We start from the raw sequence: 15,412 nt of genomic DNA on the forward strand, positions 1-15,412 counted from the left end.
CTAACTGTTCACCAAATGCTTCCTTTATATCCTGGGCACACAGCTAGACTACATTCCCCAGCCTCCCTTGCAATGAACCTGGCCACTGGGATGTGGATGGGAGCTCTCTGTGTCACCATCAGGCCAGGTCCAGAAAAGCCTCCCAGGAGTGGTCCTCTCCCTCTTACTCCATCTACTGGCTCATGTTGATGTCCAAGGCCATTTGGGAGCTCGCTACCTGAGGAAGGCAGGACCTCTGAGTAATGGTATGGGGCAGTCTTTGTCTCAGCCTCTGGAGCAGGAATCAAACTCCCACTGAGATTTCATGGTTTATCTGCATGACTGCCAGCCTGAATAGTGCAGATCTGTAAAGCCACAGGGCACCAGGAGCCTCTATGTGTCTGGTAGGATGTCACCAGAGGTTTATTCCCTGGCTTAGCACGACGGTTTCTTGTACTTACTTTAACCAAGAACAAATCAGATAACTTTGGCTGAATCTCAACATTAATTAAAAGCCAGCTGTTGGAAACTCTGTTCACTGCTCTGCCAGTGAGTGAGCAGCTGTGCCTAGAAGCCTACCCAAACTGCCACTTTCCCAAGGTAGGTTACATAGGCACCGCGAGAGGCGGAGGTCTGAGAAGATACTTTTGGGAGCCCGAGAAAGCTCTGATGGCTATGTAACAGTTTGTGAGAATAGATGTACTGTCATAAGCTTCTCACTGACACTCAGAGGCGTTTGGGAGCCTCTGTCCTGGGTCTTTTCATGTGCTCTCAGGGTTTTAATCACCTTCCAATCTGTTATCAGGACCCTAGATCTCCTCAGCTTTTAATTTATATTTTCAAGAACCTTGAGACATGTTCATGAATATTTCTTATAGGCACATCGAATTCGTCATTTAAGAATCTCATTTAATCACCCAAAATAGAAAATGTGAATTATCTTCGATGCTTCCCTGTCAGGCTTGTCAGTCCTACCTTTGACATTCTTAGCTTTCTGATTATTAATTCCTTAGTTTAAGTCCTGTCATTTCTCCCAACTCTGCCACCACCAGGAGCAGTCCCCTCTGCTAGGTCTCCTTGCTTCTATCCTTACTGTACCCCACTTTGTTCTAATATCATCCCAGTTAGCCAGAGTGATCCCATTAAAACTTAAGACAGTTATGTCACCTTTGCTCAAACCCCAAGGGCTCCCCCATCATTTAGAGAAGCCAGTCTGGCCTGCAAGCCCTCGCTGCCCCACTCCACCTGCCTCCTCCGACTCCACGCCATCCACGGCCCTCCGGTACCTTCCTCTGTGGCAGCAGGCCCCTCCCACCTGAAAGCTCTGGCTCTCGCTGTTCCCTTGGCCAGGAACACTGTGCTCTCAGGTACCTACATGGCTTGTGCCTCATCTCCTTCAGGTCTCAGTCAAACGGCCCCACTCGGGAAGGCCTGCCTTCGCCACCCTGTCTGAAATTGCCACCCACCTGTCCACTCCTCCCTCCCTTACTTACTTTTCTCCTTAGCACGTATTACTATCTGATCTACTAGGTAACTTACTCATTCTTCTTGGTTATGGCCCGTCTCATCACTATACTCGAAACCCTGCAGGGAGGGATGGCGTTTGCCAGTTTTGTTCATGGCTGTCTCCTGGTGCCCAGCACACTGTGGCACTCAGTAAGCACCTGCTAAATGAATTATTCCCAAAGCCTCCTGCTTTCCCTGACAGCCACTCCATCCCTACCCACGCCTGCCTCTCCTCGAAGTGAATTCCATGTGGGCAGGTGGTGCCTGTTCACCCCTGAGTCCCCAGCACAGGGCCAAGTAGATGGCGGGTGCTTCCTAAGAAAAGGCCTGGGACTGTCCCTAAGTCACTCTGGGTTCTCAGCACCTGGCAGAGTGCTGAGGCCTAGACTCACTTAAGAATGCAGCAATAGTCACCGAGTGCTTACTTACACTCCATATCAATTATGTTCTGCTTCCTTTTCATGTGTTTTCATAGAAAAGCCAACCTGCGGGAAGGGGCATGTGTTGCTCCAGACTACCCCATGTGCCCTCTTAGTAGTGACCACCTGACACCTGGACCGCAGGCCTGGGACTGCAGCACCTCCCAATGCGCAGGAGGCCAAGGGTCCCACAGGGCTATGCTCCAGCCCAGAGGGGTACAGAGGACACACCCCTGCATGGAGGAAGCAGTGGGCTCCACTCCCCAGCAGACAGACAAACAGAAGTGACCCCAGGGAATGGTGAAGTTTCTGAAGCAAGAATTTATTCCACATGCACACAGTGGGTATGGACAGTGACCTCAGCAGAGACATATTTCAAAGCAAGTTACAAGCTTCTTGGTCTCTCAGCCCCAGCCCTTCTCTTGCCACCTCTCTGGCCTGAGCTGGGGCCAGGGGATGGCCTCCTAGTTCCCAAACAAAACACAGAAACCTACGGGCTAAGAGAGAATTACATAGCCTTATTTTTATTAGTATCTAGCAAGAAAAAAAGTCAAAATTTCCTCTGTGCTCCCACTCCACCTCTGCCACGGGGGCCCTCAGAGAGCATCTGCCCGGGAGCACCTACTGCCAGAGCTGTCCTTGGAGCCTGGTCACCTGTGCATGGGCACCCCTTGTGCATGTGAGCTGACCACAGGCCCATCCCTCCAAACGTGGGGGCGAGAGGGCAGCTGGCATCTCTCTGGCCCTCAGCTGTCAGCCTTGGGAACTTGGAAAAGATCAGCAATGTCCAGCAGAGCTTGGCGGATGTGGTTCCCAAAACGCTGGGCATTCTGTGGAAGCCAAGAGTTCAGACCCGGCTCCAGGCAAGACCCTGCCCTTCTGTCCCCACTAACCAGGATGCTTCCCCAGCCAGACGGGCCCAGTGGCACCCCTCCTCAGGCCTGAGCAGCAGCAGACTTACCGTCTCTGAGCTTGAGAACATGCTGGAGACATGAAAGAAGATGGTGTTCTCACCAGCGATCATGTAGGAGACGCCATAGCCATCATCCACTACCTGAGGGCAGCACAAGGTCGGGGGAGGGCGTGAGGACCTGAAAGCTGAACTGAGGCCACCCTTGCTCTCCCCACAAGATTCCCAGGAAGGGGCTCTACCCCCAGATGCTACATTTTTCTGAAGTCAGTACCACCCCCAGAAAACGTGAAAACAAAGAGCTCTGCCAGTGCAGTCTGGCCCCACCTGGAGCCCCAGGACCTCAGGCTTCCCTGTCCAGGGCACCATCTCTAGCTCCCTGACAGACAAGCCCGTGAGAATGTCCCAGCGGGAGAGCTGACTCTCCACTAAGCACCCTTCAGAGGGAAGCCAGGCCTGGACATGGGTGTGCTCCAGTGGTGGGGGCTGGTCCCAGGCACCTGTCTGCCGGCCGATAGTTCCCATTCTGCTTCCACGTAGGGCAGGCCCCGGGCTGTGTTCCCACCTCTGGTCTGACCTCCTGAGTCCCTGCGCTCTCCACTGAAACCCCGGCCCCAGTCCTACCCACCCAGCACCCCGCAAGGGCACTTACGGGTCCAAAGCCACCGCCAGCGCCCAGGTGATTGGGGTACTTCTTTGGATCAAACATGCCGATCTGGAATTGAGCGCTCTGGCTGGTGGAGAGGCGCCAGGGTTCTGAGAGCACCTGCAACAGGGAGGCCGCAGCAGTCAGACACCATGCACTCCGCACACACCTGCTGATGGGTGGTGCCTGAGCATGTGAGCCAGGTGTGGTCCTGGCCCAGGGTGCAGAAGTGAGCCAGTGGCGGGGGGCCTTCCTGACTGCTGCCCCTGTCCCCCAGTCTGTTCTCACCAGCAGCATCTGCACAAAACTTTCAGTCATGTTTCAAGGCCTGCTGGCCTGCCCGTCCCTCTGGCCTCCGCTCCTCTCCTCCTGCTGTCCCTGGCACCGTGCACCCTTGCCTTAGTGTCTGGGTGCTGGAAGCCCTCTCCACTGGGCGTTCTGCCCAGCCTGATCCCCGTACCCTCCTGACTTCTCAGGAGTCACCACCCGACACATCATACCTTCGTTTGCCCATGCCTCTCACAAGAACACCAACTCCACATGGGATGGGGGTATCTTGCTCAGCGCCAGGACCACAGGCCTGGGAGGGGCCTGGAGCAGGAAAGCTGGCCCCTGCCCTTGAGGACAACTTCAGGGGAGCCGGCCAGACAGCAAACAGGCTGAGACCCATCAGGTGAGGCCATGGGGCAGAGGACACACCCACTGACAACACTGACCTCAGCCAGGAAAGGGGAGCTGACCCCCAGGTATTTGGAGACCACATAAAGGCAGAAGAGGTGCCTGTCGATGCCGTGCCCCGTCATGGCCAGGCGGTACATGTTCTGGTGCTTCTCAGAAGCTTTCCGGAAGAGGTTCTGGAGGTCTGCTTTCTGGGGACAGGAGCAGAGCAGTGAAGGGTAGCCCTGACCCTCAAGGTGGGAGGAGGCAGAGGGGTCACCTTGCGTGTCTTTGGGGGCTCACCTTGTGTGTGCCCTCCACCATGGCCTGCACGAAGGCTGTGGACTCGCTGGTACAGGAACGAACCGTCTCGGTGCGCCCCTCACGGAACATCCTCGTCATCGAGGCTTCATAGGTCAGGCAGAACTTGCCCTTGTCCTGGGGAACACAGAGGGTGAGTCTGGCGGGTGTGCCCTGGCGCCGCCTGCCCGCTCCGCAGTCCGGCCGGACTCCTACCCGGAAGTGCGCCAGCTGCAGGGCGATCTGCACAAAGGCATCAGGGCTGGTGCGACACTTCTTGATGAGGCCTTTGCCAAAGGGCAGGAACTGGAAACAGTACAGCTCCACGTTCTCTGCCAGCGCCCTGGCCACCTGGTAGGAGCTGTCGATGGCCGCCTGGCACTGCCGAGACAATGGAAAGGGTCCACTGGGGGGAGAGCTCTCTGAAGGGCAGACTGATAGTCTCAGGGTGCCCTCCACATCTTCAGGAGAAAGGGGGCACTGACACACACCCATGGACACAAGGCTCACACCTCCCAGCTAATCTAACCACCACATGGCTCCAGGATGTCTGATCTCCCTGTGGCCAGTCTGGACCATGAGTGGCTCCTGTCACTTCCCCCTGTGAATGGGGCTGAGCCAGAGGGAGGAGGCAGCAGAGTGTCTCAGGCACTTGTCACTCTCACATGCCCGTCCCTGCCCTCGGCCTGCACACCTTCTCAGGGATGTCCCACTGCAGCCGCTGAGGAGGTACCAGCATGAGGTTCGGTTGGCCCAGGCAGTGCCCAGTGTCTGAGTAGCCCAGGTGGAAGGTGTCAGTGCCCAGGACAAACTGCAGGGAAAAGGTCAGGCTGACGGGCCGTCCTTGCCCCCTGTACCCCCACCCCGGCAACAGGCCCCCTGTCTGGGCCCATTACCTCCCAGAGGTGCCCTACGATTGGGGCGTCTGCCCAAGCGTGTTCTGTGTTGAGGCCCAACTGGCCATTCTTGAAGGCAATGAGAGTGAAAGACTTGTCGAACCACCTGCAGGAGGAGCAGGTGATGAGGTGAGGCAGGCGGGGGCTCCCGGGGCCGAGGGCAGGGGCGCTGACCTGTTGTAGCAGTTGCCGTGCAGCAGAGCCTTGCCGTACAGGCTAAGGCTGGCCTCATCTTCGGGGTCATAGCGGTGAGACTCCTCATCCAGGGTCACAAAGAAAGCGGCACGCTCAATGGTGTCCAGAGAAGCCTTGTTCTTGCCGGAGCTGAAGAAGGTCTGGCGTGCCTGTGCCCACTCCGTTCTGGGGGCATCAGGGCAGGGTGAGCTGCGGCCACTGCAGGCTGTGGCCAAGGGCACCTCCTAGGACCTGGCAGGGCCTGGGACTGGCTGAGGTGGTGCTGCTGGGCCGCCCTCCAGTTAGGGCTACGGCAGCCACCCCACTGCCGTGGCCACCAGCACCCTCACTAGTGGCCCCGGCACACCCCTCCCTCTGTCATGCCTCTGGCCCCAAGTTCCAGGGTGGGTACAGGGCCAGGCTCCTCTCCTCACGGGGCCTGAGCCTCAGCCAGCAGTCCCTGCCCGCCGGCCCGGTACCTTCCGCCTGCAGTGAGGGCTGCCAGCCTCTCCTCGCCCGGCTGAGGTGGGGAGGGGTCATCCAGGATCCTCTGGAACTGCAGCTCCAGGTCCCGAGGCTTGAGCAGGCTGGAGCCGTCATACAGCCACACCTTGAAGAAGCGGCCCCGGTGGTACACCGCCACATGCCTGCTCTCGGCCAGGTGCTGCAGCACGTCTGTAGGGGCCACAGGTGGGCTGAGGCGCAGCACGGTGGCAGGAGCACCCCCATGCCCAGCACTGCACTTGCGCGGTGCCCCTGTGACCCCTGGCTTGCCAGGCTCCCCTCTCCCAGCACTAAGCCAGGGCCTGTGCTGGGTGCTTCTATGCCTCTCGCGTAATGCCATGGCTCGAGGAAATAACACAATCTGTCTCAGTGTCACAAATGCAGGCTGCTGCCCCTGCCAGACCTTCGGGACCCGGCCCTCGTCCAGAGGCAGCAGTGCTTCTCCGGATGCTCTGTACTCAGACTCCCCCAGCCTGCAGGTGAGCCCTGGAGGAGGTGCAGGGTCCCAGCACTGGCATTTCCTGTAAACACTAGGAGTCTAATATCTGCCAGAAACTGGCTGTTTTTGACAGTTACACCACCCTGAGACACTGAGGGCACTGGGGACGAACAGGTAGTGGGACACCTGCCATGGCGGGACCATAGCTGGAGGGAAGGGTTCAGTCACAATGGCCTCACGTGGGCCCAAGGCTATGACCCGCCTGGTACCTGTCTCCTTGCCCGGGATCCGAGTGGTGTTGAACATTCTCTCCATCTGGTAGGAGCACATGGGCACGATGCCAAGTGCCATCACCTGGGAGGAAGGCCCGGCACGGCTCAGACGTGGCCCGCTCTCCCTTCACTCCCTCCACCCTAACACAACTCACAGGCTTGATCTGTTCCCGGTCCAGTTTACGGCGATATGTGATCATGGCATGAACGATGTTCCCCAGGCGGGCTGCTTGTACGTCCGTGTTCTTGGTGAACACAAAGTCCTGTGGGAGAGGGTGGAGCCTGCAGGCAGCCACAACAGGCCCAGGGTCGCCTGGGACCCCGGCTCTCCATGCCTGCAGACCTGCTTTGTCCCTTTCCCCCAGTCCATCCCACACGCTGTCAGATGAACTGCCAAACATGAAACGACCACATCACTCCTCAGCCTCAGCTCTGACTCAAGCTGCTTTTCCATAACTACTTGGTTCATGTTTTGTTTATTTTGCTTTGAGAAAGTGGTTTCCACCACGAAAAAAAACAGCTGACAACCTCAGGTAGGGACACTTCGTGTGTAGGCTTCTGGGAGGACAGCCTGGTGGAGGAAGGGACGTGGCTGGGAGGACAGGCTGATGGAGGAGGAAATGCGGCCGGGAGGTCAGGCCAGTGGAGGAGGGACGTAGCTGGGAGGACAGCCCGGTGGGGGGGAATGCAGCAAGCTGTTCAGAATGTGATCTGGACAGCGGGAGACGATTGAGGGGTGCTGTGTAGATCGCAACTGGGTCAGGCCTGCACTGGGGCAGGAGGACGCGTCACGTGGCAAAGGGCCAAAGTGACCTCCTGAGTGCTAAGCGAAGTAGCTCTGGATCCGCAGTGACACAAAAGAAGGTATGGTTAAGGAAGTCCCATGGGAATGGCGTCAGGATGGCTGGGAACCCGTGGCCAGTGAGGCACCAAGAAGAAAGTGTTGGGGCTTGTGCAGGGCAGTGAGCCTGAGGGACACTGAGAGGGACAGTGTCAGGCTGTGAGGCTACAGGGTTCTCTGCATCCTGTTTCCCTATTGCCCCAAGGCTGCTTCCTGACTATTCTTCCAGCATCTTCCCCATCTTCCCTTTCCCTCAGGCCTCACTGCAGAACCCCCACCTGCCTGTGGAAACTGCCACTGGGGCTCTGGGGTGTCCTCCGGGTCCTTTGCCCTGAGCCCCGGACCTGAGGACAGAGCTGAGCACACAGGTGCCCCATCTTACCATGACGTAATAGTTGCTGTTCACCACGAGGGGGTTCCGGCCTCGAAGGTAGATGTACTCTTCCCACCAGTCACTCACCTGTGGGGGGGGGGGCAGTTAGAGCTGGGCGCACGTGGGCTGTGGGCAGCTGTGACAGAGGTAGGTGAGGGGAAGCGCAGGAGGAAACTCACGTAGTTGGTCGCCCACCACGACTTGAGTATCAGGTACTTCTGCAGCCTGGGAGCAGTCTTCTCCTGGAATTCCTTGGCCAGCTTCTCCTTACGGTAATACTCCTCGTCGTTCAACAAGGGCCGCACCGACTCCAGGTACTGTCCAGACAGGTGACCATCAGCGTGGGGGCCGGACAGCAATGGCTGTCTCTGTCCCAACCCTCTTCTGACCCCAGCCCCAATGCGCTCAAACACACTCTTTGAAGGGGACAGTCCCTTCTGTTTGGACAAGTCCTCTGAGTCCAGCCCACCCTGCCCACTGGGGTACCTGATCCCGGCCCTCACCCGCTGAATCGTGGCTGACACCTTGGGCACGGGGAGCTTGGGTAGAGATGTCTGGAAGCTGTAGAGCATAGGCCGCCGGCCAGACAGAAGGCGAACGCAGGTCTGTGGGTACAGGGCAGAGAGTGCTGGGCTGGGAGCCAGAGGAATGGATGGAAACAAACTAGTGAACACTTGAGGAGCTGGGCCCAAACCCTCAGAACCAGGACAAGCCCACGTGCCCGGCACCAGTGCCCGCCTGCCTCTCCCCTCCAGTTCAGAACCCCAAATGAGGCCCCCAGGGTCTTCAACCAGATGCCTGAAGCCCTCCACCAGCTTCTGCTCACAGCCCAGACTTTGGTGAAGCGGCTGGTCCGGCCATGCATCTCAAACATCCAGCCATGGTAGGAAAGAAGCAGTTTCAGGGTTTGGCGGAAGAAAAAGATGCCGAGCATCCACACTCCCGTGGAGAAGATGGCCATGCTGACAAGTGCCCGGGTCTGTGGGGTTCGGTAGGGGCCATATCTGTCAGAGAAGGGAGTGGGCTGCAGGGGTCCCCTGGAGGCTGCCTTGGGGGGGAGAGGGCAGCAGGGGTCCCCTGGAGGCCAGCCTCGGCGGGGAGAGGGCTGCAGTCTCAGTGGTGGTGAGCCACCTTGGGGGAGACACCAAAGAAGGACCTCCCTGGGCACACTTACAACTGAGCATAACATATGGACTTATGGACAGGGGACTGAGGTGATGGTGACCCCGGGCAGGACTGCCCTTACAACCTCCAACGGCTATTGTCCTTATATGCCCAGTTCAAAACCCTGGCTTTGGAGCCTCTCTGGCCCTCTCTTGTGGTTCCGCTTCTTACCCCTCAGGGAGGTATTTCTGGATGTAACAGACTAGCCCCATGGAGACGTCCACATTGCAATAGGAGGAACCCACTGTAGCCATGACGACGACCAGCCAGCTGGTGGGGCTGCCAGGATACACACCCCTAAGGATGCCATTCTGTGGGGCAGACAGGCATGCTTAGGGAGTGGAAGGCGCAGCAAGCCAGCGCCTGTGAGGTCCTGGCCTGCCCGGAAGGCATGCTCCCTTGGTCACCTGCTGTGCCCTTACTCCTCCAAGTCTGGTCTGCCCCTCCTCCACACTCCCACACCTGCAGCACCCAATTCCCGGGTCCCAGTGCCGTTCTGCATGGCTGTCTCCCTTCAACACCTGAAGCCCCCCTCTGGTCTCTGCAGAAGAGCCAGCCAAGGTGGGGGTGGACCGTGACAGTGCGGGGCAGCAGCTGACACCTGGTCTCTGCCTATAGAAGGCTGTATCCTGCACCTGCTGGGAGGAAGAGGCCAGAACCCCTGCGCCAACCTTGATGCGAATCAGGCGTTTCTTCCAGGAGTTGATCCCAGATAAGTAGATGTGTTTCAGGGCCTCCCGACTGAGCCGGAAGTCGACCCCATCTGGGGTCACGGTGAACTGGAAGGCCACGGCCTGATGCGCTTCCGCCATCCTGGGGATTGGCCCGCACCTGGGAGGGGGCTGGAGGGGGTGCGGACGGACTCAGGCCAGCCCCGCCCCCTCCTGAGGACCCGCCCCCAGCTTGCCGCTGCCCCCCACCCGGCTAGCGGCCCCTCCCCCGCCAGCACCCCACGCCAGCCGGAGCCACTCGGCTACCCAGCCCGGCCAACAGCCAGGGAACCCTCGCGCCCACGTTCCGGGCAGGCCAGAAAGGTGTAGGGGTCGGGAAGGGGGTCAAGGCCTTGGAAGCTTCAGGATCTCCGAGGACAGTGAAGGGCGGCCTCAGGATGGGGGTGAGAGGTGATCCGGGAAGCGTTGTCGTCTGGAGCAAGGCAGGGTCCGGGTTCCCCCAGCCCCGACCGCGTGGGACCCCGGTGCTGTCCTCGCCCCTGCACTGCACTCTTGAGCCAAGCGGGTGGCCCTGGGTTGCCCCCCAGTCCACTCACAGCTCGGATTCACTCCTATCGGCGTGTGGGGCCAGTCGCTCTGGCCCTTGTCCCCATGTCCTTCAGGCCGGCCACCCCCCCCCAGCCCCGCCCTCACCGGGAACTTGACACCCACTCCCAAATTTGGGTTGAGAAAACAGATGCGGGGCGGCAACCAGAATCCCCACCCCTCCAAGGCGGGAATCCGGAGTGGGAGGGGAGGGCAGGGTTCTGCAAGCTGAAGATTGCTTAAAGGTCTGGGGACCTTGGGGAGGGGGGGGGCAAAGGGTCTCACGTGAGGATGGTGGCATTAGAGCTAAAAATAGCTGAATGTAGGGAAAGGGTCATCAGCTTGTCGGCTGTGCTGCCTGGGCCCTGATCTCCAGTGCGCAGTGTTGGGAGGGAAGCCCCACCCCAGGGCCCTCTTTGCAACCCCATTACTCCCCAGTTCCCCCCCATTCCTCCTGGTATGTATCACTTCTAAGCTGGAGACAGGGAGGAGGGAAGGCAGGGGGCTCCAATTGGCAGAATGGACCCTTAACCACTTTCAAGCCCAGAGCATTGAACAGCCATGTTTTTAGGGGGGGAAACTGAGGCTGAGACCAGTGGGCATTTTGTCAATCCATGTGCATCCTTGGTTGGTACTTTCTGTTGCACTGAGTAAGGCTAGGACAGAATACGAAGGAAAAAGCTCGTTTATTGTCTTAAGGTACACAGCCCAGGGGCTCCCGTCCGCTTGCCTGCTGTGGGGACCTCCTCATACTCTGGGAGAGGTCAGTCTCCTCAGCCCATGTCACAGGGGCTCAGCCCAGTCCCCAGGGCCCCTTGTGCTTTGCCCCTCCCTCCAAGGTCCTGCCCTGGAGGCTCCAGGAAAATCCGAGGGGTTGGGGTGGAGAGTCAGGATGGGGGGTGGAAGCTGGTCAGCTGCCCCTTCTGCTGGAAGTAGAACTGGAACCGAGACTGGGCATACTCCTGAGGAGGAAACCCACCCCACACACTGGTGAGAAGGTTTGGGGCCAGTACCCAAAGCCCCCAGTCTGCCCACAGCTGTCCTGGAGCACACCAGACCCCTGCTCCCCCCCTTCCCCACCTAACTCGCCCATCAGGGTTACTCACCAAGTAACCAAATTCTATGGTGGACATGGATGCCTGGAGGATGGACCAGAGACCCCAAAAGAAATGGGAAGCGAGGGCATACCTGAGAGGCGGGGCAAGCAGGGGGTTCAGAGCGCACGAGGCATCACTGGATCCCAAAGCTCTAACTTTTGCCCCACGGCCCGACCCACCCTGTCCTGACTTCCCACCCCAGCCCCCACTTTGCACCTGCACCTGTCTGCCTCTTCCTCAGCCCCATTTCCTCTGCCCCACCCCAGCCATCTTTCCTCACCGATTGACCTCCACCAGCAGGTCATCTTCCAGTTTCCTCTGCTCCTCTTGGGAGACGGTCTCACCTTTCTTTACCTCTGCCAGGTAATGGCGAATAAAATGGAGCTGAGGTCAACAGACATGAGTCAGGAAATGGGGAAGACTCTGGAGTATTTCCCAGTTAATACCCTTTCTCGCCATTCCTTCCAGGCTTCAATGTCCTCCTCCCTCTCACAGGCCAGGTCCCGCTCCCCAGCCTCTGGCCCCCATACCTGCTGTGCCCGGGTGGGGTAGTCTGCAGGCTGCGCTTTGTAGAAAGGCCACTCCTCGTGAGTATAGTCATAAACCCACTCACAAAAATGGTTCCCAATGTCAAAGCCCCTGGGGGAATAGGGTGGGCACTTAGTCCCCAAGTCCCCTGGGAGGCAGAGATAAAGCCTGGTCTGTTTCCAGGGCACTGCTGGGATGGACCCTTGGGTGGCCATACCCCACCCTCACCTGTAGTTGTAACCACTGTACTCAAAGTCGACCAACATGAGGCTGTCAGCATTTTCTGGCTCTGAGAGCAACAAGATGTTCCCTGGGGGTGCGGGGGGGTGTTCTGGTCATTCTGGGGACTCTGGCCCCTCACTTCAGGTTGGGAGACTCGGATGACTTCTCCTACCTTCCTGGATGTCATTGTGGCAGAAGACCACTGGTGATGGGGTAGAGTCTAGCAACTTCCTACAGGGGAACAATAGCATGTGTCTGAGCAGGAGTGACTAGAGAAGTCCCACAGGTGGGACTTCTTGTTCTAGTGTCTTTAGTGACTAGAGAAGGTTCACAGCCCCTCAGGAAATCCTGGAGAGGACAGCATTAGGTTTCTAGCAGCACCTCTCGTGCCCTTCTGCTCCCCCGGCCTGCCTGCCCTCACCTCAGGTTTCCCATCTCGTCCTTCAGGCTGTACATCTCCAGCAGGTTCATCTGGGGGAGGCCCGTGGGGGGCAGGTCCAGGATCTGCTTCAGGTACCTAAAGCCCAGAGAACAGGACACACTCTGCTATCCCTGCCCACCATTCCTCTCTACCCCAGGCCAGGCTGTCCTACCCATTTCCTGTCACTGTATGACTCGTCTGGCAAACGTTTGGAGGAAGCCTGTCCTGTGAGAGACAGCGCTAAACACTGGGACACCTGATTCACTCAGCTGGTTGGCTGGACCGTCATGGTCGCCTTCAGTCAGAGCCCAGTGTAGTAAGAGCCAGCATGAAAGTTCAGCCCGGTGTGCAGGAGCCCTGAGGAGGCCACACACTCACCGCTCCATGGTCCCAAACAGCCAGTGGGGCTCCTTAGTGAAAGGCATCTCCATTCCGTGGAACTGGGCCATCTTCGTGGCAATGGCTGCCGACAACATGGGCTCGGCAAGCTCTCGCGTTTTCAGTGGCCGGCTCTGCACCCAGGAACCTATCAGGGTGGTGAGGGGGCTGGGGCAGGAGGGGGAAGGGTGGGGGGCATTCCCTCCGGGTGTGAGATGTGAGGGCAGACACCGGGAAAGGAGGTGGGGGTTGGGGGAGGTCAGGGACGCTCTGGCTCTTACTGGGATGTACTGTTCCAGACGGCCCTCTGGAAAGACTCCGTAGAGCTGGGGCCCCAGAGACCTCTCTGCAAGGATGGCGAACATCACACTTTCAAGGACCAAGGAGTCCACGCCCTGAAGGAAGATGGACAGCAAAGGGCAGGAGTCAGGCAGCCAGCGGCAAAGCACGTTGACAAATGAGGGTCTGCTCGCTCCTCCCACCACAGGTGGGGCTTCTTGTTCTAGTGCCTTTAGTAGCATTCGGGCCAGTTACTAGCTCCTGAGCCTCAGCGTCCTTAACTACGACGGGGACAAAAGCACCTGCCACGCTTAAGTGAGAAGTTCTAAAGCCACTGGCCACTGCGCCGTCACGCCCTCACCTGCAGAATCGCCCCATACAGCCGCAGCAGCACCTCCCGGGGCTCCTCGCCGACGCTGGGCAGGTGATCCGGCAGCGAGCAGCGGAAGAGCAGGTTGCTGAGGCCTCCGCTGCAGACCACACCAGGGCGCGCTCAGCCGCCGTGGGCTCCACCCGCCCGGCCCCGCCCCACAGAAACAATGAGCGCCGGAGGGCCAGAGCCTGCCCTCTGCCCCCGGCCCGCCCCTGACCTCCCACCTCACGGGGTCCACCCTCAGCTCCTCCGGCCGCAGTCGGCGCCACGCCCCGCCCAGATACTCCCGGCACCACTGGTAGGCTCGGCGCTGGGCGTCCTGCGACTGCGCCGATCCGCGCCGCCGGTTCGGGGCCGTGTCCGGGCACTTAGGCTGCCGCAAGCTGTCCTTGGCCAGGCGGCCGCCGAGAACACCACCTCCGGCCACGGCGGGCCCCTCGGCCGCCATGGCTCGGGCTCCACCCGGCCCAACGCCCAGTGCGCTCTGCCCCTTCGGGCGGGCTCGGCTTGTTCCGGCTGCTCTCGGCTCCGCTTCCGGCCGCCTGCGCTTCTCCGCTCGTGTTCGGGTTTCTCCGGCTTTATTCGCTTCCCTGCGGCGCCGCTCGGCTCTCTCCGGGACCCTGGACGGGGTGCCCGTGCCCTTTCCGAAGTCCAAGTTCAGGGCGTCTCCGCGGTACCCCTGGCTCCCCTGGCTCAGGGCGAATACCATTGGCCTCTCTCTGGGCGGGGCCGCTCGAAAAACAAGCGGCTGTTTGGACCGTGACCCGGAACGGAGGAAACGGCGTGGGCCAATCCGGAGCGTCGTGCCGGAGGCGTGCGCGTGGACGAGTCACGTGGACGGGGAGGAGCGCACGAAGCGGTACGTGTGGGGGAGCGGAGCGGCCTGATTGCGCAGGGGGCTAGTGCCCCCAGGAAGGCGCCGGTGAGGGAAGCTGGGCCTTCGCCAGGGGTGGGAGCCCCCCTGGGGCAGCCGGCAAGGAAGAGAGCCTGTGGGGGCAGAATCCCAGAAAGAAGTCTCCAGGCTCTCGGCCTCACATAGACAGGTGTCTGGCTCAGGTAGTAAATGGCCATCAACTGTGATGGGATGGCCATCAGCTGTGGCTAGTTGGCCGTCAGCTGTAACCAGTGAGCCATTGGCCACTAATATAACTGCTGTGGCTACGCTGGGAGAGAAGGAGGAGAAGAGAGAGAATGGGGCTAGCAAGAAGATGGTGGCTGGGCTGGGAAGCGTGGATGGCGGTTTGCAGACAGTGTGGATCCAGCCTCCAGTGAGAGTATAGTGCCGCCAGAGAGAATATAGTGGTATGACTCCCCTACCTATGGCTCCGTGGGTGTTCCTTTTTGGCCTCACCATATCCTGCGTTCTTGTGTGGGGAGTGGGAGCAGAGACCCCGCAGGCGCCCCGCATGACAAATGGCGCAGCGAGCAGGGTCTCCTGCATGACAGAGCCACTGTGTGAGTGTGGCCAGTCCTGAGTGTGGGTCACACCTGGGGCAGGTGGGAAGTATGTGGCACTTGGGAGGTGCCAAATCAACACTTGATGTGAATAAAAGATTGGGAACCTTGGGACAATTACAATGACACCAAGTACTTTGAATTCCTGATCACAGCTGAGACCCCCTTGCCAGTTGAAGGGCAGCTCTGAGAGGTTGTCCTGCTTGAAACTAACGTCCCCATGCCTCCCCACACACACACTCCACTCCCCCTCCTGTCTCCAGGCCTGCAACCAATTACCACATCGAGGCCGGGAGGAGAAGCTTGCACCTGGGAGCCAACAC

At 59.3% G+C, this 15,412-nt stretch overlaps 2 protein-coding genes across 2 annotated transcripts; both read right to left on the reverse strand.

The window, feature by feature from the left end:
* Window positions 1-2,205: 2,205 nt before the first annotated feature.
* CPT1B (carnitine palmitoyltransferase 1B) lies at window positions 2,206-10,585 on the reverse strand. Its single transcript, XM_019717809.2, has 19 exons — window positions 10,348-10,585; window positions 9,752-9,922; window positions 9,252-9,391; window positions 8,743-8,920; window positions 8,420-8,521; window positions 8,096-8,233; window positions 7,926-8,003; window positions 6,858-6,965; window positions 6,700-6,784; window positions 5,967-6,162; window positions 5,488-5,673; window positions 5,314-5,419; window positions 5,112-5,228; window positions 4,634-4,798; window positions 4,421-4,555; window positions 4,177-4,329; window positions 3,467-3,580; window positions 2,866-2,958; window positions 2,206-2,734 (listed from the first exon to the last, which is right to left on the reverse strand). The coding sequence occupies exons 2-19, from the start codon at window positions 9,890-9,892 to the stop codon at window positions 2,651-2,653; spliced, it is 2,319 nt and encodes a 772-aa protein (XP_019573368.1). The 5' UTR covers window positions 9,893-9,922; window positions 10,348-10,585; the 3' UTR covers window positions 2,206-2,650.
* Window positions 10,586-11,003: 418 nt separating this feature from the next.
* Window positions 11,004-14,483, reverse strand: CHKB (choline kinase beta). Its single transcript, XM_019717811.2, has 11 exons — window positions 13,859-14,483; window positions 13,623-13,731; window positions 13,264-13,377; window positions 12,983-13,116; window positions 12,605-12,700; window positions 12,356-12,414; window positions 12,190-12,271; window positions 11,964-12,072; window positions 11,714-11,817; window positions 11,443-11,524; window positions 11,004-11,298 (listed from the first exon to the last, which is right to left on the reverse strand). The coding sequence occupies exons 1-11, from the start codon at window positions 14,341-14,343 to the stop codon at window positions 11,224-11,226; spliced, it is 1,449 nt and encodes a 482-aa protein (XP_019573370.2). The 5' UTR covers window positions 14,344-14,483; the 3' UTR covers window positions 11,004-11,223.
* Between the last annotated feature and the right edge of the window lie 929 nt (window positions 14,484-15,412).

The sequence above is a fragment of the Rhinolophus sinicus genome, linkage group LG02, assembly GCF_036562045.2.
Source record: "Rhinolophus sinicus isolate RSC01 linkage group LG02, ASM3656204v1, whole genome shotgun sequence".
Taxonomy (NCBI): Eukaryota; Metazoa; Chordata; class Mammalia; order Chiroptera; family Rhinolophidae; genus Rhinolophus; species Rhinolophus sinicus.

What these genes read in the sequence shown, in the direction of transcription:
- CHKB (XM_019717811.2), bottom strand. Translation starts at nt 14,343, where the DNA reads ATGGTATTCGCCCTGAGCCAGGGGAGCCAGGGGTACCGCGGAGACGCC. An exon ending in ACCCCACCCGGGCACAGCAG is followed by an intron (nt 11,818 to 11,963) that starts GTATGGGGGCCA and finishes TGTTGACCTCAG; the next exon opens with CTCCATTTTATTCGCCATTA. An exon ending in CCATAGAATTTGGTTACTTG is followed by an intron (nt 11,299 to 11,442) that starts GTGAGTAACCCT and finishes TTTCCTCCTCAG; the next exon opens with GAGTATGCCCAGTCTCGGTT.
- CPT1B (XM_019717809.2), bottom strand. Translation starts at nt 9,892, where the DNA reads ATGGCGGAAGCGCATCAGGCCGTGGCCTTCCAGTTCACCGTGACCCCA. An exon ending in GCCCTCACTGCAGGCGGAAG is followed by an intron (nt 5,674 to 5,966) that starts GTACCGGGCCGG and finishes TGATGCCCCCAG; the next exon opens with AACGGAGTGGGCACAGGCAC. An exon ending in CACGGCAACTGCTACAACAG is followed by an intron (nt 5,420 to 5,487) that starts GTCAGCGCCCCT and finishes CTCCTCCTGCAG; the next exon opens with GTGGTTCGACAAGTCTTTCA.